General features: G+C 39.6%; 1 protein-coding gene across 3 annotated transcripts in view; it reads left to right on the forward strand.

Annotated features, from left to right (window-relative positions):
• Nucleotides 1-130: 130 nt before the first annotated feature.
• commd10 (COMM domain containing 10) overlaps nucleotides 131-26,635 on the forward strand; it is a 57,836-nt gene continuing 31,331 nt past the window's right edge. Inside the window, exons 1-7 of one of the 3 annotated variants that reach the window (XM_071483297.1) lie at nucleotides 151-465; nucleotides 1,293-1,489; nucleotides 2,906-2,996; nucleotides 4,407-4,517; nucleotides 5,474-5,629; nucleotides 7,952-8,062; nucleotides 8,273-8,875. In XM_071483297.1, coding sequence (XP_071339398.1) covers nucleotides 1,461-1,489; nucleotides 2,906-2,996; nucleotides 4,407-4,517; nucleotides 5,474-5,629; nucleotides 7,952-8,062; nucleotides 8,273-8,311 — 537 coding nt within the window. In that variant the 5' untranslated portion in view covers nucleotides 151-465; nucleotides 1,293-1,460 and the 3' untranslated portion in view covers nucleotides 8,312-8,875. Of the gene's footprint in view, nucleotides 466-1,292; nucleotides 1,490-2,905; nucleotides 2,997-4,406; nucleotides 4,518-5,473; nucleotides 5,630-7,951; nucleotides 8,063-8,272; nucleotides 8,876-26,635 lie in introns of those variants that run through there. The other 2 variants (XR_011691642.1, XM_071483296.1) reach the window with 2 other exon arrangements.

A 26,635-nucleotide genomic window follows, 5' to 3' on the forward strand; every position in this document is an offset into this window, starting at 1 on the left:
GGAAACTAAACTTGCCCAATAAGCAAGAGGCGGCAGTAACAAGTAAACAAGAAAATTACTCTGCGCTGTAAGTTTGAGACAGAATATTGTTACACAAGTAGCGCAGCTCCTTTTTAGAAATAGCTCAGTGGGTTGTGTGCAGCAAGAGAGAGAGAGAGAGAGAGAGAGAGAGTTGATGCAATCCCAGTTAAAAATTGACTGGAGGTTAGCAGTGTAGTGTATTCCCACAACCAAGCCAATCTGTAAGATCTGCTGCAGTTACGCTTTTAAAGCAACCTCGAGATTTTGACAGTTGCATGGGTACAAATGCCATAGTGGACGTAGGGCGTACAATGATTTCCTGGACATCACAGCCAGAGGAAGTGATGCCAAAATCTTTTACCCTGGAGACTTGGAAGGCCCCATCGGAATGATCTAATATGACGTCACTCCAAACATAGTGCGAACGAGTTCACTCAAATATTGGTAAGAACAATTCTGTCACACCAAAATATTCGTGGGGAAATGTCTCTACAATTGGTCTATATGCAAACCGACGCCCTTGCAGTGAAGTCATCGATGAGATCAGCAAAAGCATGAAAGAGGGATGTGTCAACCTGCAAACAAAGATAAACACAATGTCAGAATCAATGTAAAGAATCAATCAAATCCTGAAAAATTAACAGAAACATTTGCCTAAAACACTGATAATATAACAGTGATAGTGACCAAACAATGATAAGGTGGGGGAAGGTTATCATGTTCATTTTTTATTTAAATTGTTTTATGGCAATATACACAGAGGTATTTTCTGTTATTTAGCTTACCCTTACTGATTTATGGCTTGGACAAAACAATAGGCACATCTACCAAACATTGCAGCCACCAAAATGACTATGAAGTTCCATCAACATCCCTTTGAAATAATTCAATAAACCTGAACATTATAACCTTGACGAAGGTAACATTTATTGCAGGGCTGTTGCATTAGACTGCATTAGTTTTAGCGCAGTGTACCTAATAAACTTCCCACTGACTGTAAATCTGGCTTTACAACAAGCCTGGAGGCCTCTGTTGTAACGCGTATGTTCCAGGGTTTGTCCAACGCTTATTCCGTAGTGAACATTGTAGTTGACGCTTTCAGAGTCATTGTGCGTAGTTTTTACGCATACGCCGCTTTTAAGCGTACTCCATTTGTGCTCTCACAGCAGTTGCTAGAAGATTAAAGTATCGATCATATTAATAGATAAGTTACACATGTCTGCATTTTATGTTATTGTATTTTATTTTAATGACCCCCCCCCCCCCTCTAGCCTGAGCTTCACTGCGCATTTTGCTGCGCAGCTTTGACGGTCACGTGAATCGTCTTGAGACACAGCAGGAAGCAGGATGACAACAGTGTGAGGATGCTGCTGCTGCTGCTGCTGCTTTGACACTTTTCAACTCTTCGTTTTTCATTTGTACAAACACAACAGACAACAATGACTTCAATTATAAAAGAAACGCAAAGGTGGGCATCTTTTTTTTTTTTTAATTCATAGTCAAAGACTCCTTTCAGCGGTGTGCTACCTGTAGCAGTCAGAGACACGAAGGTATCCTGAAAGTTATCGATATTCTGATTTGGTGCATACATGGACATTGGCGAACACTAGCTTGGGAATGATTTGCTGCTTTACTATATTACTGTAGTCAAACTGTGACACTGAATTGAGTATTATCTTCCCGTGAAGATTTTGGACGGAAATGTAAATGAATTTCGCAAGTTACTTTGATTAAAAAAAAAAGGTGTTATACGTGACAATTTTCTGCCACAATGCTGTAGCAATGGCGAATTGTTTTAAGGTCAAACTAGGCAGCAGCGTCGAGCAATCGGACCACATCCCTTGTGACTCTAATGCAGAACTGCAGTCTTTGTACATTTGACTGAAAAAGTCATGAATGTGCAGTTATTATGTTCGAAGCTCAAACTGCCTAAAAGTCAAGTGTTTCATTATTTTATGGCCTTTTCATTATCATCAATGTCCTGATTATTATCTTAATTAACCGAGGAATTGTTTTGTCTTTGTAATGTCAGAAAATAGTGAAAAATGTCCCTCACGGTTTCCCACAGTTCAAGATGTCTAAATTGTTTAACAAAATTAATCAAATATCTAAATAGTGGCTGATTAATCTTCTGTTGATTGACAAATTGATTAATCAACCAATCATTGTAGATCTAAATTATTTGTAGTGCTGCTGTTTCTTCACTTTGACCGAAGTAGCCTAGTTTCTATTTTTCATTTTCAATTAATGGAAAAGATGTTACTAAGAAGTAACTTCGGTATCCAAAGTCAAGAATGTATGGCACTGTACAAAAAAGAGCACAGAGAGAACCAGTAAAACCAGTTATTGTGTAAGATGCACAAACTGGGTCTAAAAACAACAGTTCTTCAATACTGGTAATATTGAATACAGCAGTACTGAAATATTTGCAGTTGTACTTGCAAGTGAGATTTCAAATGCTTCATTTTGATTGAGCAACACTTTGTGTTATTACTATCTTAGTTTTTAACGCACATATAGACAGCCAGTGAAATTGTTGTGTATAAAGCATATTCACTTTATAGTCTGTGTGTAGTTTACAGTCTTTACACTCAAATTGATCTGTACATACCCTTGTTTCTCTCCTCATACTTGTTATGATGCACTTATTTAGCCTGTGCAACCCATTGCAATGGAAAGAAAACACTGCTGTCAGCTGATGCTGCAGAATGTTTATGCGTGTTTGTTGTCAATGTATAGAGGTACCTTTGACATTCACTCACAGATGAAATTTGTGTATCACATAATACATGGACTGTAATCTGTAATTCAGTTTCTTCATGAAAAGATCTGAGTACTCTCTACACCACTCTCATTAACACTCCCAACTCCTCTTTCCAAACAGCATTAAAGAAGCGGTGACTTTAATCAACGCCATTGATGTGAACAAGTTCTCCAGGCTGATCTCTCGTATCATACAAAAGCTTCATCTGAAGGTATTGAGACTGCACAGTGTTATCCGTGTCAAAGACAAGAAGCTTTTGAAGCAAAGCTGTAGTGCCAGAGAGAGCAGTGCATGCATAATGACTTACTGGAGCATCAGTCAGACTTGGCTCTAATGAATGCACACACAGCTGGCTGTCAAGAGGTGCCAGTCATGAATTCCAGGAACAATTTGTTTTGATTTTTTTGACCAGCTAAAAGAATATCATACACGTCTGATAATGATAACAGACATTTTGACATGTCAAAACTGGAAAACCACAGGTGTAACTAATTACAGTAATGATGACTGTTTTGCATGATTGCCCACCAGTCTGCACTATTTTAATAAACACTAAATAAAGGTTTTCAAAACGGCATTAGAAGGTTTCAAAAAGTTTTGAATTTAATTGTCAAATGTCTTAAATGTTTTCTGTGGCCTGCTGTTGGCAGTGATGTCACGTATAAAATGTTTCTGCGACTGTGGGCTGTTGGGAGATGTTATACAGCCATAAACTGAAAATGTTGCTTCAACAGTGCTGCTGGAGGCTATTCAACCCTATTTTGTGGAGTTGCAGTTAGCACCATCAGGCTTGCAGAAAACACTGCCACCACTGTAGCTACAGTAGCTAGGAAGCTCATCTACTCATAATGGGCCATTATGAATTTTTAGCATCATCCACATCCATCTATTCGGGTCCAGATTGTACTAATCTAACTAATTTAATTGTTAGCACAAACATGTGTGCCATATTTTCCCCATTGCTTTTCCATCATACTTTCACGCCTTGGTTGCTTTGAGCATGAAACAGGTATTAAATACTATGTAGCATTAAATAGGTCTTTAAAAGTCTCAAATATTATTTGGTGAACCCTGCAGAGACCCATGCTCGCTGATATGATTTACTGTTATACTTAATTAAAAATGGAGCCATTGTTAATGTTATTAGTCTTACCTGTGCTTTTGCTTCTCTGAGAAGCCAAAATATTTCTTTTTAAAAAAGGCCTATTCACATTGTGTAAATTCCAAAATACAGTGTAATGTATTTTGATTTGATTTTATAATTACATTTTACATTATCTTTGTCATTGATGTGGCAGTTGCTGTATTACACTGTTTAATGTAATTTGTTTTTTGGTTGATTTTGTGTAAGGCACTTAACTGCAGTTTAAAAAGTGATATAAAAGTACAGAAGACTTAAGAGTTGAGTTTAGCATTTTTATGCTGTAACTTAGGTATTTGTAATTTATTATCGAAATATCAAGAAATGATCAAAATTGAAAATTAATTGGTAAATTAAAACTCCCTAAATCAATTGTAGTCCAATATGTCAGATGTATAATTTCTGTGGTTGCTCATATGCTGACCCCTGTATACCTGTTCTAAATCTGTTTCATATTTCTATATATACTATCCTTCACAGAGGGAGCGCACATTCAGTGAAGAAGAGGAGCAAAAACTTCAGGCTGCTCTCTCACTGGATAAACAGGCTCTTAATCTAGTCCTGGAAACAGCTGCCTTCATACTAGAGCAGGTGAGGGGTGGTCATCCCACAATCCTTTATTACATTATTACCTCAGCCAAAGGGGTTATGTTTTTTCCTGTTTATTTGTCAGTAGGATTATGGATTAAGGTACTGGGCTGATTTGCACCAAACATGGTGGAGGGATAGGGTATGGGTCAGGGAAGAAGTCATTAAATTTGGGATAGATCTGGATCATTTGCTATGAATTTAATTTTTTTTCTCTGAAATCTGGTGAATATTTTTGACATTGGCCTTGGCCAGAGGTCTGTGCTCCTTGATTGCCCTTCTAGTTACAAGGGTTTTATTTGATTTTTGTTTATAATGTAATTGAAACGCTAATTCAACATTCGGTATGCAATATGATGGCGGAGGCTAAGTAAGAAAAAGACACTGAAGATTTGTTTTGCTTTGGATATGGAAAATAGGAAATATGATGACCGTACCCCACTTAGACTTGAGTAATTTCTGTCCATTTCACATTTACCTGCTGGCATTGTTTATATTACACAGAAGCCTTTAGTCAAGAAAAATAAATGGAAAAAACAAAGCAAAACAAGTGACCAAGCAAAGTGACCATTATTATCTATAGTATCTCTGAGTAATGACACTGGACGTGGTTCACAAGCTGAACAAACCTTTGGTTGAAATTGTTCATATTTTCAGTTATTCAATATGTGAAATCTGGTAAGAGCATCTCTCTAAAGAAAGTAAGAATGAGACATTAGTGTAGTGTCTGTAGCTTTTGTACCTGTGAATGTGAACCACACTGTGAGCCCATTTCTCCAGCTGGGGTCACTGTTGGATTGTGAGTCGTGGTATTGTGGCAACATGAGTTGAGTGTTGGGTGAATACAAATCAGAGCAGGCATGTAAGAGTTATTTGCTGCACCTGCAAAACATAGTTAATGTCAGTATTTCCTCTCTTTTATAGTGACTACTCTACCTCATATCTCCTCTCCTTCGCAGGCAGTGTATCATAATGTAAAGCCTGCCTCTCTACAGCAACAGCTGGAGGGGATTCATCTAAACCCAGACAAGGCTGAGGTTTTCTCTCAAACCTGGGCCACAGCTGGACCTGAGCTGGTGGAGAAGCTGAAGCACAATATCTTTGCCCCAAATAAGGTACTGAACTTTGCCCACACCCACATGACACCATTTTAACCTAAACCTGACCATGTTTCTAAACCAAAGTGTAAGATTGATTGAGTATTATATGCTATTCTTCACACTATTTTATCCCTTTGAACTGATCACTGTGTGGTGAGACATGATACTAAATTGAGAGTAGGCATCAGACTATCCACATTAAGACTCACCTACTTTTGTGTGAATTCATTCCAGCTGTTTCGTTTACAAAGACTTTGTTCACAGCTCACACAAGTTGTGACATTAATTTTACAACGTGTTCCTTTCTATAAATTGATTCAGCTGTGACACTTCAAACAGTATTCATTTCAAAGTCAAGGGAATTAAGATCTCAAAGATTAAATAAGCAGCAGGTACGCATCAGTCACATTATGCTGGAGTTGTTGCTGCTGTCATACTTTTCAGACACCTCACCTGCCTGTGTCTCGCAAGTCATCTTTCCCTCCCACGTGAATTTGTTGTTGCTAGCAGGGGGCCGTGACAGCTGCTGATCCTCAAGAAGATCTCTGCTCCTGCTTTGACTTTGGGCAATAGTCAAGTCAAACAAGAGAGTGTGCACAACTGACAATTAGCTGTTTTCTCATCCACCTTTTCTATTGAATATATTAGCTGAACAAGATATGACATAAAATTCTCATCCGTTGTCCCACCAGTGATAATATCAGTCAACACATGCAGGTGGTAATTAAAAGAGGGTTGAACCAGAGAGAGATAGTAGTCTCATAACACAGCCTTATGTATTAGTCAATGAATTGATTAGTTGGCCAACAGAAAATTAATTGGCAACTATTTTGATAATCAATTAAACATGTCATTTTATCAGCAAGGAAGCCAAACATTTGCTGGTTCCAGCTTCTAAATTATGAAGATTTGATGCTTTTCTTTGATCACACTGAATATCTTTGGGTTCTGGACTGTGGGTCAGATAAAACAAGTCACCCTGGGCTGTGGAAAATTATGAAGGACATTTTCCTCTGTACTGTGACATTTTATAGACAAAGTGATTAAATCGATTCATCAATAGAATAAGCAGATAAATCAATAATGAAAATAATTGTTAGTTGCAGCTCTAGTCTCAATACTGGTACAGATGCATGTTTCATGATCAACAAATAAAACTAAGATTTACAAATGTGTATTACAATTTGTAAGTAATTTATGGTCACAAATGCATTTTCCAGTCCACAAATAAATACCACCACTTAGAACAAATGTAAAGGAATAAATACAACCCGAGTGAAAAATTCTTCTTAGATTTCCATCTTTAAGCTCATTAATCTAATAACATTTGATTTTGAAAAACTTCTTGTGCATATACATGTGCAGAAATATAGCGATCATTGTCGAGGTGCATTGCTTACTTGAATTTCCTCACTCTGCTGGAATTGACGGGACGTCCCATTAAGTCTTTATATTGGTCACTGCCAGTTGAACACTGTTGTTTACAGAGTCATTTGTTTATTCATTTATGTATCACATAATATTGAAATACAATATATGTATTTATTTCAATTAATCGGTTTTATTGATCATTTTTTTAATGTATTCATTTGCATGTGCTGAAAGTACAGAGTTGTGATGTTTATTCATGCTAATGTGGATGTTGTTCCAGTTGTGAATAATGTGGCCCAGCCCTTCCCCACCTCACACCTGTCGTCTGATGCTGTGGAAGCATCCAGACCCAATAAGTCACACATGGTTTATTATTATGGCCTCTCTCTGCATCATAAAACACTTAACTGCCCTGCCTTGACTCAGTGCTGCTAATCTATCACATTGCTACAGCTGACTGATGAGGTATCTACCAGTAAATCAGCCAAGCAGGCGGTGAATTGTTGAGGTTGGTATTAGGAGGCACTACAAGGTTTTTCCCTGACTCAAGCATCGAATGGGCTTTTTTCACATTTACAGATGTTGGAGAAAAGTATCTGAGAAAATGTCTCTGAGTTATGGAAGGAAAGTCAAACAAATTAAAAAAAATTATTAGTTAACCGTTTGATCTGCAGTGGTTTTTTATAGCTGATCACTTATCAAAGAACAGTGAAAAGTTTAGGTCAAATAATGAGAGCATAATGTGGAAAAAGGACTTAAAAACATCAATAGATGCATAAATATTCACAAATATACATTTCTTTTCTTTAGAACCTCTGCATCCACTGTTGTTTTGTTAGAAAAGGGTTACCTTTGAGTTTTTCATAAAGTCTTTGAAAATCTGTCTATGGCATTTAATGATAAAAAGTGAGGCTTAATTACAACTATGTTAATATTAAAGAAAATCTGGCGTCCTTTGTGTTTCAGCTGGACTATGTTGGTTGGCAGTTGAACCTGCAGATGGCCCAGTCCAGCCAAGCCAGACTGAAATCTCCCAGTGCTGTCCTCCAGCTGGGGCTCCACAATGAAGAGTCTGAGGTATGAATGCACATGTACAGTATGCATACATATGCTTTGTATGTGTCAGTTATTATTTTTCCTGCTCTGCTTCTCTTATTCCTTCACTTATCTATTGTAAACACATTCACTATGAAGAAAATCTGTACTATCCGCTGTAATTAGAGATCTCTTCTGTGTTTATGCCAAACGAGAGGCATCTCCAATCTGTCGCTCTTTCTTTGCTAATAGATGGTAATCCCACTGGAGTCTGCCTTGACCCAGAGGTAGACGTACATCTGGCTCCGGAGTAACTGTAGTGTAAAGACCAGAGATCAGGGAGCTTGTTATCTGAAGCCTCCAGGGTGTCTTTGTTCTCTTGAGAGACTCACTCTGTAGCTAGAATTGGACAGTATGTGCATTTATTGAAGGGTCTTGTTGTAACTAGCATTGAACTGTATCCATTTATGCTCAGTATCCAGGCTTGTTTACAATATGTTTTAGATTTAGTCTACATGTCTGCCTTATTGAGGCAATTATAGATGATTAGTTACGATTTATTTATTTATCTTCTTAATGCTCAACCTTTCCATTTAGATATTAGTGTCAGTGTATAGTGTGTAGTATTACGTAAAGGATTTTAATGCAGCATCTTAATGATGCCTAGACCTAAATATTTGCGTTTATAAATGAAAGCGTTTAGAAACACGATATGGTTTTGACTTAAGATTTTCCACTTTAGCATTTCCCTATTTCCATTCATTTGTATTCAGCAGAGTTTGTTTGCATCCCAATTAGCTAATGCTATGTAGTTACTGTAATAGCCAAGACCTCATGTGCCTCCCATCTCTTACTTTTCCACTGGGAGAAGGATTGCTCTGTGGCTGCAGCAGAAGGAGTGAGAGCTCACATATATGTTTGTTTTTTCACATTCAGTGATTTTCAACCACCGAAGTGTGTGATTTGTTTGAAATATTTTATCTAGACTAAAACTAAAACTAGAATTTTGAGTCTCCTTTCAAACTCAAACATGAGCGCATACTTGGGGAGATAAGATCAAGTGCTGCTGATGTTTTGACAAATATTTGAAATATATTCCACAGATTTGAAATGCTACACAGGACTTCTGTTTGTTGGCCTGGATACTGATTTTTTTTTTTTTTAGTTACAACATTCAGGCATTTGTCTGGTTTCTTTTAAAGCAGTTTTTCTCACAAAATGGTGGGACTGATTATCCCCCAAGCCTGGATAGTGTTGTTCCAGCTGACTAGTCAAGTGTCTTTCTTGCACGCTGCTTTGTATTCAGTCCCTAGAGAACGCCGGTTCAGCCTAAACGTGGAATTAGGCATGACATATTCAAATTGCTGCCGTCTCAAATTTGGGCCTATAGGCGTAAGCTAGAAAAATTATATGTTTTTCTTTATCTTTGCAAATGCGACCCGCATAAGAATTTTTTTCCTTTTTTTTTGTTTTGGACTATTTTCTGTTGTGTTTTCCCAAGGCTAGCAAAAGAGGCATTAATTTATTTAAATCCACTTACACAATTCCCCTTGTGGGAGTAGATAGCTGGGGGCTAAAACAAGGCTGGTTAAAAAGTGCGTAGGGATCAACTTCAGTGAACATTACAGAGGTGCAAATCATCCAGTGAACTGCAGGGGGCACTGTTGTCTCACAGGTTGAAGAGCATCCCCCGGGGCGCGGTGAAGTATCTGAGAGGTGGATACCTTGTTTAACTTTGTATTAAAGCAGTTTGACTGAGCATGTTTTGGCTTTCTTTTTTTTTTTTTTTTTTTTCGATTTCCATCCATCATTGTTTTCTGATTATAGTAAGTTTGTTTTCTTCCAAACTGAGTGAGAATAGCTTGGTGCAACTTCTGGGATGTCAAAACACTGCAATGACTGAAAAGTAAATTAGTTGTGAAAAGAAATGAAGTTCAGCTGCAAGTGTCATACTAATTACAGTGCACATTTATAACACCCTCACTGCTAACTGTCTAAAAGAGAGGGGAAGGCAAAACTGCAAGTAGGAGAAATTAGAGGATTAAAGGTAACAGAGGACAAGAGGAAGGGAGGAGGGATATAGGCATATAAAGGAGAGGGGCTGAAAACAAATAAAAAAAAAAGGACGGGAGGGAGTAAAATAATGAAGATGAAGAGGATGAAGGGAAGAAAATGAAAGAGTAGGAGAGGAAGGCGAGGGTGACCGTCTGTATATTATTGATTGCTTGGAACCAAAATGGAGAGTTAGAGACTCTCCCATCTGACCAGCCTCCTGCTTCATTAGCACTCTCCCTGAGGAAGAAGAGGAGGAGGAGGAGGAGGACGACTGCCAGGGAGCTTCACATTTTCCTTCACTGAACAATATGTGACATACAGTATATCTACAGTACAGTGGAGGAGATGTTCGCAGACATATTTAGAGTAAGTAAGTGGACAGCTTTTTAAGATATTAGGATATTATTTTAATGGAATTGTTTATTGTCGGGGATTTCTGTCACAACAATTCCCCCTCTGCCTCCAAAATGTGTGGACTAACAACATATATTATCGATCATTGTTTCTGCTTCCATGCAGCAGTCATCCAACCCTGGGAAACTGTTTCCCTAAAATGAATTTGTATTGGTTTCAGTGTAAAGTTGATGTACTACAGAGGCATTGCAGTACATCTTCACACAGGTAAATGTCCGCAGACCCATCCCTTAGTGTTTCAAGAGTAGCACCTCAACTTTATCCTCATAAGGATGAGTGGAAATGGCCTCATTCAGTGTAGGCATGATGTGAGACCTGTTGCGAAGCTTGTGTGTTATCCCAGAGGAGAAGCAGCTGAGACAGAGAAAGACTTAAGTGATCTACTGTCAGAAGTAAAAAAAAAAAGAGAAGACACAGGATCTGAGCATGGGACAGAAGGAGGAAGATGAGGATGCAGAGGAAGGTGATGGGAAGGACGAAAAACAGAGGAAAGAAGATGAGGAAAACAGGAGAACAACAACAGAAAAGATGACATTGGGAGTGGATGGAGATGAAGAGAAGGATGAGAAGGTGACAACAAACATGAAATGTACTGAGGAGATTGGGGGCTTTGTTTAAATTTCTCTTTAAATTCACTTTGACACATATGGGAAGTGTGGAGTGATGGTGGTCTTGAATATCAGTATATGTAGAGGCGGTCATAATAATAGTATGTTTGAGATGTCTCTTTACCTCAGGCTGTTACAGTTGCAGTTATTAATTCCCAAAAGTTTCCAAAGCTTCCCCTTCATCAACACACAGAAAAGCACCAGAAGTCTGTGTTTTTATTTGCCAAGCACGCTATCTACACTACAGATGACCACATCTAGTTCTTTTCCACTTGCGTAGACCGTTAAATATTAAATACACAATCTACCCATTTTAATTCTGAGGTGTGCTGTCTGCTGAGATTTGGTCTTTGTGGGATGAAGTTGTGCTTGAAGAGACTAAAAAAAGCTAATAAGTGACTTTCTGCTCAGTACCTGCTGCGTGTGTATCCTCTCTTGACTGTTGCAGTTTTAAGTATGTACATGTCTCCTCTGCACTAAATTTTGAATTGTTTAGTTTAGCCTTCACTATATTTTCCGCTGAGGGTCTCGTGCTTAGGAGAACTCAAAATACAGCATGCTGCACAAGGACTATGGACGAAACATGAAGAAGATAACAATTCCGACAAAATCTTTAGAACTGTAGATTTCGGTTCCAGGGGCCTTCACAGGGCATGGGCTGCAAGAATATGAAAATCAACTCATGTCACCTCATCAAATGTTATATAGTTGTAGTGGCTGTCTGCAACATAAGACAGAGTTATTATTTCCTTTTCAGGTTGGCTGATTTGGATAACTTTGAAAGGCCCGAGGAGGTGAAACTGTTCAGTATTTTATTTGTAAGGAAAATAAGCAGATGTCCTCATAAATAAGGAGCAGTAAAAAAATGTTTTTGTGCTTCTCTCTGATCTTGTTAAGGACCCTAGGGTGGGCACCACTGATTTAGCTAGACAATAATAGTTTACTCCAAAAAAGAGACAGACTGAAACGGCTTGCTTTCTTTGTCTCTCTCTCTCTCTCTCTCTCTCTCTCTTTTCTCTCCTTTTGTTTGCCTCGCTATCATTCTGTCCCTTTTTCTCAGAGTATCCATTTGCCCTTTTATTCAAAAACATGCAAGTAGACACTCTGATGTCGCTTTAATGAGTCTGAGTTAAATTCCCTTGCCAGTCGTGGTGTCACACTCTCTCTCTCTCTCTCTCTGTGTCTGTCCTGTGGCATTAGAATGAGCCACTGCTCCACCAACCAAGGGTAGGGTGACATTTATAATACAGAACATCCACTTGCAAGGCAGCCACCGTCGATTTCAATATTTATTGTGGGCAAGCTAGGCCGCAAAGGCACAGGGTAAGAGGTAGTGAGCTAATGTAGCTTATACATGCTGGCTCTGACTTCAAAGGATATGTGTAGCTGATAGCTTCAGACAGACCTGATGAGAATTGAGTTTCAAACCACCAAAGAAAAAAAAAAACGTAATGCAGCTTTAAGACACTTAACGACAAAATCCCAAACAGATTTTTCTATGTTCCTTCCTGGTCATTCCGTTACATTTGTTTGCAAGGACAATTTTCTCCCAGAGCAGGAATCTCCACTTTACTTGATGTCACTCTAAACTTGTTGAATGTCTTTGTTGACATTTTGATTAAAATATTAACACCCAAGTACTTCATCCCCAATCTTAAAGTCTTAAAGTATTTTCCACTTCACTTGTGTACTGAAATGACTGCTTCATCAGCTGATTTGTTGGCTGACAGAAAATTAATCAACAATAGTTTTAATAATCAAATGATTGATAAAATTCAAAGTTTTGCTGTTTCCCATTTCCCAAATATGCTGTTTCCCGATTCTCAAGGTATGAGGATTTGCTGTTTTGTCTGTTGTTATGAATTAAATTGAATATCTGTTGATTCTGGACTGTTAGTTGGGCAAAACAAGCAATTTGAAGATGTCACTATGGGCTCTGGAATGTAATCAACATTTTTCACAGGTTATGATATTTTGTGGACTAATTAATACAATGATTGTTCAAAAAAATTGTAGAGAGATAAAACCCTAACCCTCTCCACAGGGAGATCAGAGGTTAGAGCTCAGGGTCAGCACCTCTGAGCTGGTGGAGTTACAGTGTTTGGATGCAGGTCATTTCAGTTCACTAATGGCTTTTGACTGAGAGGATTGGTTATTGGCTGGTTTTCAATCCAAATAACATCGAAAAGCATCTTATACACACAACTCTTTGTTGAATGTCACGCATACAACCAAATCAATATATTGAAACACAAAACTGCAGTTTGTCAACTGTCCACAACTGTTCAAATAACTTTATTTTTCTCCAGTTGTTCTTGACCGATATGATGCCAAAGTAGTTTGGTAAACTTTCAGTATATGTGGGACTTAAAGTACAGCTCCAGCTGTACCTTGTTTCAAATTTTAATAGGGGTGTCTGTGAGCATCATACAACCCCTGCTGTTAAATGAGCTCATTCATACACAGGTTCTTCTTAATTGTCAGAAAGATCATATTTCTTCCAGGTCAGGGTGTAGCAACATTTTTGCTCCTTCCGATTTGCATTATTTTACCTTAGCAAACCCTCTACTTCTTTTTCTGGCACCTTCCTTTTTATTAATCCCAAAAATAAATGTTATAATGCAGTTCTTTCCTCCCTTTCTTTTATCTGGGACTTATTCATGAGCGAATCTTCCATTTGTTGTTTGAGATTTTTGTGTCAAGTTGTCCCCAGCTAGCTCCGAGTTAAGCCAACTGATTCTAGTTTGTGGAAACCTGCTTGTTTTTGTTATCAAAGCATCAGACATGAAAGACTTTTTTTCTTGTGATTCTAATTTATATTCTCTGTTCTGGCTTTCAGCGCCAGTGCTGTAATCACGGAGGAACGGAAGCTCTTTGTTTGAAAGCACACAACAACTCACACTTGCATGAAAACACGCTCACACTCACACACACATATTGTGCCCTCCCAGTAAAGGCTGTGGCTTTATTTATTAAAACCATGTGATGGGGAATGCAATTAAACATCCCATTTTGACTTCTGCAAGGAGGTGCTGTGATCAGAGGCTCCCTGAACATCCCTCCCTGCCTCACGTGTCTCCATCAAACCGTCATCACGAGCAACAGGCCAAACTTTGAATGCAACTCAAAGCTCCCCTGAAGAGATCCTGCCTCCCACATGCTGTTGTCATGTAGACCCAACCAACAACACACCCGGAGCAGATCCAACCTTTTCATTTCCTCAGTTGAGGGATTACATGGCCCGATCAATATATTGGAGAGCTCTGATGTAAATGCTACCACCTTCAAATCCTTCACACCAAGCCACCCACCAGCCCTGAAGGACAAAGGCAGCTTTGTCTCAATCTCTACTTGCCTTGCTCTACATGTCCCAAGATGCTTTGTTGCTTTGTGTGCACATCTTTTTAAGGGTCTCCCTTTCTCTCTCCATCTCTCTCTGTCTCTTTCTCCATCTCTCCCTCGCGCCCTCCCCCTTTCCCACTGGTGATTTGTTTTTCTTCTCTGGGATTTGGGATCCCATTCATTGAGAGCACATTGTTCGGCTCTTATCCATTCCAGAGGATGGGCCCCGAGAGGCAGAATGGGCGACTGTGGGTGCTCTAGTCTCTCCCTTCTCCTCCTCCCCAACTCCTCACCACCCCTCTCCTTGCTCGTTGCCATACGATGATGTCATGGCTTTTATTAGCTCGGGGGGTGCCCATTGATTCTCTCTCCCTATTACACACTCTCTATATCTCCCTCTTCCACCCACCTCACCTCCCCCCTAACCTCCACTTCTGTTTTCCTCTGCCAGTCCCTTTCCCAGATTCTTTTGCCTCTCAAAAGGCGCCTTGGGGATTTGGGGATGTTTGGATGTTGTTTAGCACACCCACGGTACATGCTTGACACCCAGATAGGGAAGCCATCAACTCCACAAATCCTACTGCAACTCCCATTTAAATCTCATTGATTTAACATCCCTCTTTTATTCTCACATCTCCAGCTCCTGTGATCAGCCTTTATTTCTCTCTTATTATTCAGCCTGTTTTTTTTCACACCCAGTTTGCGAAATAATCATTAATCCCCTGATAATGTGATGCCATTTCACCATAGCCGGTAGCGATGGTAAAAGAGTGCTGAAAACTGAGATATTCAGATGTGCATGTGTGTAATTTTTTTTTTCTTTCTTTCTTCATTTCAGTTTTTTTTTTTGTTGGAGTTTATTTTAGAGAGGCTGCTCTGCCTCTTGGCTGAACTATGCCAGGGTGAGAAATCTATTTCAGTTTAAACAAGACGCACTGATTGCAGAAGCACAGAGCCAAATCACATCCATTCATTCCAGTCAAAGTTGGCTGATAGGCATACACAGGGTAAAAAAGGCTGGGGTCTTTTATGAAGATGCCAAATATCTGTAATAATTCAGATATATTATGGCATCATGAACAGGTTTGGGTATTTATTCATGTAGTTTCTGTTTCTTTGATTGTTGTAGCCTTCTTTTCTTTTCTCAATTGTGCTGCATTTCATGTTGACAACAGTTGTCATTGTCTGCTTGCATCTCGCTGTGACAGGATATAATGGCAATGAAAGGATATGAGCCATAGGCCTCTTCCCTTCCTTGAAATAATGATTATAATGAGTGGGTTGGAGTCTGGCACTGTTGTCATCCGACATGCAGTGATAGGGCACAGAGTGCTTCCTTCATTTGTATCAACAAATTGTCACCAGTGTCTTACTGAGCTCCCAACCTCTTTGATGTTACACCGGTGTTTGACTGTTTTGTTGAAAGGTAAAGTATTGCTTTAGAGAACACGTTCAGAGCGGCATGTACTGTGTTTGGTAGAGGGCTGGGTATCAGTGGAGATGTTTTGATGGCAATGCAGGTGCAATAACCGAGTTTAGGTACTGATACCTTTCTATACGTTTCATCGCGTCTTTCGATGCCTTAGACCATGTTTCCACAGGCGGCGTGGTGAAAGGAGCTGCAGCTTCAGTCCTCTGTGTCTACACAGGATTTGTTCAGGCAAAGTACTGAGCGTTGGTCTCCCGAGTTTTGGCAGCGCTCAGAGCAGAATACACAATCTCTGTGGTTACGCACATAAAACTAGAGAAAATGGTCTTTCAGTGTAAAAACACAATTCGACCATGAATTAGAGAAGCACCAATTATTGTGCCTGTGTTCTTTAAAAATAGAAGTGTATCTGCTCCATCTGGTGCATGTGAGACGGACAAAAGAAAAATACAATTGAAACCTCCTGTGTAGACAAGACTTTATCGCAAGAGATAAAAACATGATTTTCAACAAAGATCCTTTTTTCATTTAACAGACTCAAACTTCTCAAAATAAAAATTTCTAAAACCAAGCTACCATACAAGAATTTTTCCTTAAATAAGATACAGGCATACATTTACAAAATTATGATTTAAATTAGTAAACATCTGATTAAAGAATAACTAAATGGAACTACAAATATGACCAGACATTTAATGGCAACTTTTAGTACTTCGTTTTAGTGACACTGCTCAGTGCACTGATGTCTTATTTTGGCGTGAACTGAAGATCACTGCTAAGAAAGGGAAAACATAACTTTCTTTTATCATAAATGCAGTATGTTTGTTGATAACACCACATTTATGTTGTTTGAGTTGTTGGTTAGTGATGAAATGTTTTTGATTTATTAGAGAGACAACTGATGTTGTCTCCTGCAAGCTGTACCATAAACTTTCCCTAACTCTCGCTCTCTCTCTCTCACACACACACACACACACACACACACACACACACACACACACACACACACACACACACACACACATTTTTGTCCTCCCCCCTTCTCCTTGTGTATGAGAACGACAGTGTCTACATACCATGGGGGCATAGGCTGGGTGCCTTGGCAATCTTCTAGCTTTGCCACATAGCGGAAAAAAACAGGCCTTACAGTTGTGAATAGCAGCCGCTACACATCTTGTGCACTTTCTCTCTTTTACACACACACACACACACACACACACACACACACACACACACACACACACACACAGCTCATTGCCCATGACCCCAAATCCAACATTTTGCCAACCTAATACATTAAAATGCATACTGTTTCAAGATGGGGGCCTTGGCTGCAGGGGTTGAGTGCCACTTATCCCAGAACCTGGCACACCGATGGTTAGTTAAGGCTCACACGACAAGATGTTGCCTAGCTGCAGCTTTTATTCAACCCACCCCACACACATTTAGAAGATTAAGGTTTGACACAGCTTTTTCAGACTTTGTTGTAGTAGGCAGATTCAGAGGTGAACATGAAGTTTGATCAAAGAAAATTTGACTTTTGACTTGTAAAACTTTTTTTTGGTCAATGGTTTAGGCACCTGTGCAAAACGCAAGAAGAGCCAGAACCTCAAGTGGATATATCTAATATTAGTTCACATCATGCATTTAAAACCCAGCCAATAAAGCTTTCTCGTAGTGGCTGCTCTTCAGTCAGAACATCTTTTCCCAGCCCTGAGTTTATGGGCTTGGCAGCAGAGGCTGGTACATGACAAGGCACCGTCCCTCTTTCTCCATAACAGGCAGCGGCAACTAGCTGCCACCACCATAATCATCTTGTTATGGCTCACACACGGCTCGTGTTCCTTGGCTTGTTTATCTTGGCGCTTGAGCTGTTGAGTGTCTCCGTTCTCCTTGGCTCTGCAGCGTCAAGCTTCTTGATTTAGATGCTCTTCAACATGAAGATTTATTTTGGGTTTTAAAAAAAAACACCCAGGGATGAATTTGAGGAAATGTTTGACAATGTTAGACTAGAAAATGGGTGAAAATATCATTTATTTTCCACCACAGCACACTGCAGCTTATAGGTTGATAGAAGGTGAATCTGTTGAATTGTCTCTGCAGAGTGGATTGATTAAAAATGTGTGTAGTGTGGACATGGAAAACATAGTAGCAAGGTTGAGAAACTCACTTTCTGTCACCAACACCTCTTTCTGTGATCTTTTGTTTCATTAGTCAAAAAGTAGTCTTATGCGCAGATTCTATAACTGACATATCTCCCTAATTATGCTGTCGTCTGATGACTATATGAGTATAATGTAGTGCAGTGACGTGAAAAAGGTTTGCGGTGCAGCAACCCAGGGGTTAATATAGCCTTGATTAATGAGCAGCGTTTATTAATTTCAGTCACATCTGTATTAAGAGTTTTCTGTCAACAGAAATAGGATGATATAGTAATGATGAGATCTGTATGGTGTGACTGCCTAAACTGAAACACAAGTGAGTTCAGAGAGAGTGTAAAAAAGTTCCACTGTATTCCACTAAGACAGAGGAGGAGATACAGCTGTGTGTTAGTCAAAATAGTCTTTCAGTTTAAAGCTGTAACCCTTAATTCCTGGTTGATTTGGTGAGAACATTTGGTTACTGTTGGTAACAACAGCAAGTGTGGTTTACTACTATCACAGCAAACTCTCCTTGAACGGTTATTTTGTCGGGAGATACAGCTGAAGAGCAACTGGTCTGTGAGTTCACAGTGCAGACAAACAAACTCGTGTTGTTTAAATAATGAAGTTTGCCAATAATCAGTCACGAGCAACTGTTATCTGGTTTTATGCTGCGTTCTATGCCTGTTAGCTAAACACACACCAGAGCACACAGTACCAGAAGCTGTTTACCTTGCTGAGAAGTTGGAGGTGTGCAGCCTGTCGCCTGCAGCTCTTCATCTAGCTCACTGCTGCTGCGCCTTCTTGTTCCATTATTCAATGCAAAATTGAAAACTGATATGCTGCCAAAAAATAAAAAATAAAAACCCAGAAATGAACTTTTGATGAATGATCACAGTTAGTGGTAACCTCAGTGCCAAAAACCTTGTGTTTGCTGTGACTGCCATATGTTTCAGGGGGCAAATGTGATTTATTTTAATGTGAAGCAACAATAGTAGGAAATGTTGAGTTTGCATCATTGGTAACTTAACTCAGCTCTGATACGGCTGTGGGAGAGTGAACAGTAAACAGTGAGGCTGATATCTGTTTGTGTGGAGCCAACTTGACTCCAGCACTGGAATGGCAGCCTTCGCTGATAACAATGAAAACTATGAGAGAGGTAGTTACTCTACATAAATACGTTGAATACTATTGCTGAAAAAATACCAACCATGTATAATATTAAAATAACAATTACGACTGTAACTGTAAACACACGCCTTACCAGTAGTCGACATGATGCACCATTTTGTTACCACCGTTTTTCCACTAACAGAGAGGGAAGAAGAACATTTCAAATATTTTGCTATTGTTTTGATTTTTTACATCGCTTTACATGTCTAAGGTTTTTTTCAGATGAGCCCTCATTGGTGTGGGCATGGCCTTAATTCAAGAGTTGAAAGGCTTTGAGGGTTGAGCTGAAAGTCTTGTAAACATTAAGCCTCGGATAAATAGTCTGCAGAGGCAGAGCTCCTTCTGCCCACGGAAAAACTGCCAGTCCTAGTCATTCCAATTCAGGGTTTGGCGGTTTTTAGGTGCTTAATGTGATTTGTTTCCTTTCAGTGTTTGCACTCTCCATCTAGGAGGTGTGGGTGGTGTGAACAAACAATGTGAAAACACCGTGGCATTACCAGACATTTCTTTTTTTCTTAGTCAGATGCCATTCAAAATATAATATACTATAATGAACGTGTTGCTTTTAAACTTCAAATCACTGTTTTCCTCTGTCTCCCCCTGCCTGTGATTTAGTTTCTGTTTCTGTTTTTATTTCTTTTCTTTTCTTTGCCTCTCTTCGTACTCCATCTCTTGACTAATCTTGATGTCTCTGATTCTCCTCAATGCTTTTAACAGCTTGATTACTGTTTAAGGAACCACTGTAGTGAGGCATGTATATATACTGTATAGTTATATATATATAGGGGTGTGTGTAAACAGAACTGAAGCAATGGCAGCTGATATTGATTCTGGACTGGAAATAGCTTCTATATGAGGAACAACAGGTTAAACATTTTTCTACTATTATTGCAACAAAAGCATGATGGTGTCGGTGGGGAAGGGTGGAGGTGGGGTGGGGAGAGTATTCTGAGAGACCATAAAGCAGGTCATGGCAATCAATAGTGAACAAATCCTGGCTAACAGTCTTCCATGAGCCTGTAGTTACAGTTTTGGCAGCTGCAACACTGCTCTCTCAGACCTCTATTACGAGCCTGGTGACGTCTCGATGCTGAACCATTTATTAGCCTTATTTCTCCTTTAATTGAGCACATTTACATTTTCCCACCGCTGCACTAGAACACTCACAACTTTTCTCCTGTTCCTCTGCCTGCTGTTGCACATCGCCTGATTGTTGCTCACTGTTTGAGTTGAAGAGAATGAATTAGAGGAGAAACATACTGTGCTGCATTTGGTGAGAAAGCTATTTTTAGCTGCACTAAAGGATGAGTCACAGTGACATATGAATAGATAAGAAATGATCCTTCCATCACTTGCGAAAAGCCACTTTTCCCTCTCCATCATTGCCACATCCACACCATTTCTCACTGTCATTAAATTGCCATCTTTGCAGTCACTCATCTTTCTTTTTTCACTATTTGACGTACCTCTTTTTACCCACTCCCCTACTCTGTTTTTCTATACCTCCTAATGAACATATTACCATCTGTTGGCTCGTTTGTCTTTGTGATAATTGCAGCACGTATCACACTGATAGCAAAGGCCCATGACAATGTGTGTTTAGAGCGCACATATGTCACCTGCTATTAACAATATGTAGCGTTTTAATTACAGAAAGTACATGTCTCACAATAATGGAGGTGATGAAACTGAGGCACAGAGGAACAGGTGTAAGGGAGGCCCTATGGAACCATCATAATATCTCAATGCACTGAATAAATAGAAGCAATTGCACGTCTCATTGATTTAAATGCTTTGATTAACTTTCTTTAAGTTTAGTGATTCAAGTAGAAATTATTTCCTCTATTGATTAAACTACTGATTATATATTCAATTAATCATTAAAGGCGTCAGTATGCATCAAACAAAGTCCTTATCAGATCGTCTATCAACGTCTGAAACTCCCCTCTCCCCATATAAAATTGTTTGCATCAAACAATTTTTATAATAATGTAATTTTTCCAAAGCCCTCAATCCAAGTTCTGTGATTTTCTGTGTTTGTGCACAAGTGAAAACACCATGAATGCCTTTGCCTTTGCGGAGGGACTGCCTAAGAGTATGTGCAAATTTCCCCATTGGGCCAAGTCATTTTGTGCCTGCCATTTGGAACAGTCATAAACAATATTTACTTTAGAAATGCTCGGACAGCACTTCATGATAACTAGTCTTTTTCGATCGTCAAGTCTAGATGATGTTCTGAAAAGAGTGAGAAATGCCCTTTATTGTATTGTCAAGTTTTGTATGTTTTAAAGACCCATTGAGGGACGGGCACTGGAAATTAGTTTAACCTATAAATCTGATGGTTTGTGCCATATACGAGTCCTTGTATAAATAAGCATTGAATAAGTAGATATATACAATTTCCTATAGCAAAAAGCAGCATACTCAAATGTCTGGCAAACATTTAATCATTTTACAATGATCTGGAGAAGCTGGAAGCAGCAGATATGTGGAATTTCTGCTTGACAAATAACTTAAACAATTCACTGATTATAAAGAATTGCTGATGATTAACTTTGTCAGTCTATTAATCCACTAATCATTTCAGCACTACTGTAAATATTCAATCATCTTTGTTTTATATTCAGCATTTGAGCTTGAGCAGACTGGCTGTTAATTTATATGAAAATATCTATGACTACCATCCAAGCTTTTGTTTGAAAGAAAAGGTACAACATACTTTATTTAGCAATGATGAGTGGTGAGTATGACTAATGCTACAAGCTTCTTCCCGTGTAGCACCGAGACAAACCTCCACAGACAACAGGTATAAATCTTGCATCTCCCTATGAGAATAACTGGAGCTTGAGTTTCTAAATATTGCATGATTGTCCTCCAAGTGAACATGGGATGATTACAGGTGTCTATCACAACAAAAGAAAGATCGGGCGGTGTTGAAAGAGCCTTTGTTTCAGTGTAGACAGCACACTGAGTCATATTCAAACCTGTTCACTAGTCTGCTTGTCTGTTTCCTGATAATGTGGGTCAGAGAAAATCCACCAAGGTGGAGAGAAAAAGACACACAGAGAAAATAGTATCCCTTATTCCACATGCGGCTGTCATCTGCCTGTCTGTCAATCTGCATGCTCTTCTCTACTATCACAGTCTGTAATGCCTCTTATTAGCACCAGGTCCTAGCTATCCAGCTCTATTTTGTTTGCAGCTTTAGCAACCATGTCAGTTCCTCTGTAGCTTGTTTGATGGGAGCGAACACTCTGTTCTTTGTTTAGAGCTTGCGCTATGAATTATAGATACAGGAAGCTTGTCCGATATGTCACTTTCTTGCACTTGGCAGAACACACACACACACACATGAAAGAATGCTAGACCCAATGCAGACACACACTAATTCTGAAAATGATACACTATGATGTAAGTGTATATAAATTGAGCCAAAATTGAGTACCTGTAAGTAGACAAATACGTGGTGGAAAACACAGGAACACACACACACATACAGTAGACACATACGCACACAGATCAGGTGGCATCCTGGGAAATTGTTCTTTTTTGTTCTGAAGGCTTTTCAGAGTCGCCCACAACGCTCCGAATACATACACCCCTGGAAATCTACTCTGGATTTGGTTGCCTTTACTGTTGTTGTCAGATTCACACACACACACACACAGACACACACAGATACATGCACACACATCCTTGTACACTTTCCTTTGTGGGGACCTGTTACTGACACACATTTCCTAGCCCCCCACTCTAACTTTAACCATCACAACTGACTGCCTGACCCCAGCCCTTATCCTAACTCTGACCTAAACTTTTTTTAACCCTAACCCTGAAACCAAGTCTTAACCCTCAATCAGCCATTTAAACTTGTGGGGTCCAGCATTTGGGCCCCTACAAAGCTGTTTGACCACACAAGTATAGAGGGTTTGCTGTTATTGGAACCTACAAATATACGAGAACAAACACACACACACACACACACACAGACACACACACACATAGCATGTTATTGACTCCCATCTTAGCACAAGCACACTTGTTGTGTAATAATCATATTGTCACATCAGCCTATGGGGATAAGCATGTGCTATCTTGTTTTTTACCCTTTTTTAACCTTTTCTTCTTAACAATGGAGAAAACTCACACACGTTCTCGGCAGTAGGGTTTCACACATATTTTCACAAACTGGGATGTGGCCCATGGTATGTTTTGGTATCTGCTGAGATGTTAATTGGTCACTGTTCATTCTGTTTCTCCTCTGCCATACTGCGCCATTGTGTTGCCTCGTCTGCTATGTGGGTGTCTGCTCGCATGTGTTTGTGTTGCTGGAAGTTATTCCGTGCATGTTGATCCTAAAATGGAAATTCCGGTTTTATACAACTTCATCATTCCTGTCATTGATGATAACATTGTACTCTCCATGTGAACTGCTGAGAGCTGGGAGTGTGACAACATTGATGAAAATAAGACAGGCGGGGCAAGGAGCATTAGGAGTCACATGATCAGACAGGTTTTGAATAAACTCCCATGTAAACTAAACTTATCTGAAAGTGAACAAAAGTTAGTGATAACATAATTTCTCCAACTGTCTGTAATAGATATCCATCACTTTTTACAGGAAACACAACTCAGATAAACTTTGACATAAACTAGTTTCTGTCTTGCACAACTCTCCTGGTTTTTTACAGACATTTTACATACACCTACTCTGGTTTTACCTCCAAATAAAGTGTATTCAATAATCTACCTGAACTGTTGTATTGTCTGACTCTCGTATTTCTTTCACCTGTCTCAGTTTACTGAAGCAACGTCTTTGTGGTCCCAGATCTTAGCTATTTGTTTTTGAGCACATTGTTATCATAACTGGGTGAAAACTACAAGAAAAACCCCAAGTTGTAATAAAGTGGAGTTTTCCTTTAAGCAGAGTCTCTACTCAGTTTATTCTTGCGTGTGACACCTCTGGTCAAACATAGTCCAGTCTATATTTGGGAAACCAAGTAACAACTCCCAACTCACCCAAAGTCTGAGCACAGTGAACTTAGACTCAACTCCATGATGTCACCAGGTGTCAAATCTGGAGCTTCTCCAAAGATAATAATTTAGGGGAGATGATAAATGTGTTTGGAAAAGCACCTAGGGGCATTTTCTGGGAATGCAGATACATTTTGTGGTTGAGAACTGCCAAAACCCACTAGGTAAGAAATCTCAGTCAAAGCAGCCACAAGTCCATAATAGGAAGCTGAATCCTGAGAGCAACTCTGGGCCTCCAGAGCTCTGACAGGCCTGACTCTGTCTTAATTTCTCTTCTTAATTTGGCATCTGGCTGTTGTGCATGATCACAAATATTTATTTGAGAATGGTAGCAGCACGGAATAACAGATAAATTCTTAAATTTAGTGATGTTCTTCTTAATGTCCGTACACATTGAGTAATGGTAAGTGTTGCTTACTGTGGCAGGAGCAATATTCTAAGGACATTAGCCGACCATGATCTGCTGCTGCACTGCGACTGTTTTCTAAATGATATAGGAGCGCGGGAAGAACGGAGGAGTAAGCACTTTTGTTATCATCTCCTTGTGAGATCCTCACAACCACAGCCCTCTATTACACTGCTAATAATAGAGGCAGGCTTTATCACTTGGATCACTATCGCAGTAGGAAAGAGAGGGAGAATGAAAGAGATGCTGCTGTGCAATATTGACAAAACACATATTCTTTTTTCCAGAATATTGTAAAGAAGAAAGGAAGCAGTCAGACAGGCAGGTGGAGAGAGATGTTGTTAAGTTGTAAGTCCAAAAGCAAGTTATAAATGTTTGATTGGCACCCTAAAGAGGAAACATAGCCTGGGTAAAAGAGTGTTTGTGTGCTGTCTTTGTAGCGTGAAGATGATCAGTGTGGGTGGAAATAGGTGGAGCCAGGTTTTTCTCCTGGTTTCAGCTCTATCCAGTTGTGCCAGTCTGGTAGAGATGGAGTCCCATCGAGAAAAAAAAAAAAAAAAAAGGTCAGATTGAAGCCAATAGCTTTGTTGCATCAAGACCCCCCTGTATCAAAGCCGCACTCGATCCCCTTTGTTGTCATGTGTAGCCTTCATGGTAAGGCTGGACTGATAGGGGCAGCCAGGTTAGCCAGGTGGGGCTGTAGAAATGTGTTTGGTCAAAACAAAGCTTGGGGGATGAGAGATGGCTGCAGATGCATGCATGGAGGCTTCTTGTTTGTTGTGGTTGCAGTTATTTCTTCAGACGTTGAAAGAAGCTGAACAGGAAGTTGTTTGTTTAGCTCTGTGAGGAGTTCTTGAAGTTTGGCCTATTTGTGGAGCTGGAAAAGTCGTTTTGAGGCAACTGAAATCTCTGTAGCATATTTGCTTTTTTTGTTTTAGGCTTCGTGTCAAACACTTGCGTGGTTTAACTTTAACATTTAAGCCTCCAAGTCCATTATGTGTTTGACATTTATTTTTGTGCACAACAAAGTGTAACAAGAATTTATGAGCCTATTTTTAATGGCTAGGATTATGCAGTGATGTTTCCTTGGGTTATTCTCCAACTTTGATCACTAGCATGAGCCTTTTCCATATTGTTTGGAGCAAAAACTCCCACAGAACTTGTATTAGTGTTTGTACTTCTGCACTGTCAGAACAGTTCTGCAGAGTCTGTGCAGAGCCAAGATAGGAAGGCTTTGAACACACACACATGCACGCACACAACCGCACACATCTAAAGTCTCTTTCTGAAACGCATACACATGCAAACACACAGTGTCCATCTCCCGTTTCCTTTCTCAAACACACTTATCCACCAATTCACACACACGCAGACACACAGATGCAACCCCCTTTGGTCATATATTCTCTTTGCTATGTTGGGGTGTGCTGGCTGACTTGCCTCTCTTTGAATGCATTCAGACTGTGTATGTGTGGACTTGCCTGCATCAGTGTATGCGTGAGTGTATTTGCAGGATGCATAAGTGTGCATACATGACCACCTAAGAATATGTCCTCTGTAGAATATGTGCGTGTGTAGAATGGGGCCCAAAAGTCTGAGACCACTTTCCCATTCACTTGGATGGGAAAGTACATGTCTGGATTCTTGTCTGTATATTTGAGAGTGTATTTCAGAAAGTTTTCTTGTCTGTTATGAATAATAGAGAGAGCTGAATCCAAAAGTGAAAGCAGTCAAACTGACAGCCGCGCCTTTGATGGCTTGGTCTTTTAAACACTGAAAACCAATTAGATGGGTCAGGGGCCTGGGGAGCACGACAGATAAGAACCCCGTGCCACTGTTCTGTCATCGGCAGCTTCAATCAACACTCGGGGACGGCTAACACACTCTTTATATCTCAAACACACACACACACACACATGAAAGAAGTTCCTGCAGACATTCAGGAGCTACAACTGTGTTGAACAGTTTAGTTATCTGGGTGGCTCTGTAGCTATGTTTCCGTTCAGCTGTCAA

Source organism: Trachinotus anak, unplaced genomic scaffold, assembly GCF_046630095.1.
Source record: "Trachinotus anak isolate AG129_WGS33_773 ecotype Australia unplaced genomic scaffold, CSIRO_AGI_Tana_v1 ptg000008l, whole genome shotgun sequence".
Lineage (NCBI taxonomy): Eukaryota > Metazoa > Chordata > Actinopteri > Carangiformes > Carangidae > Trachinotus > Trachinotus anak.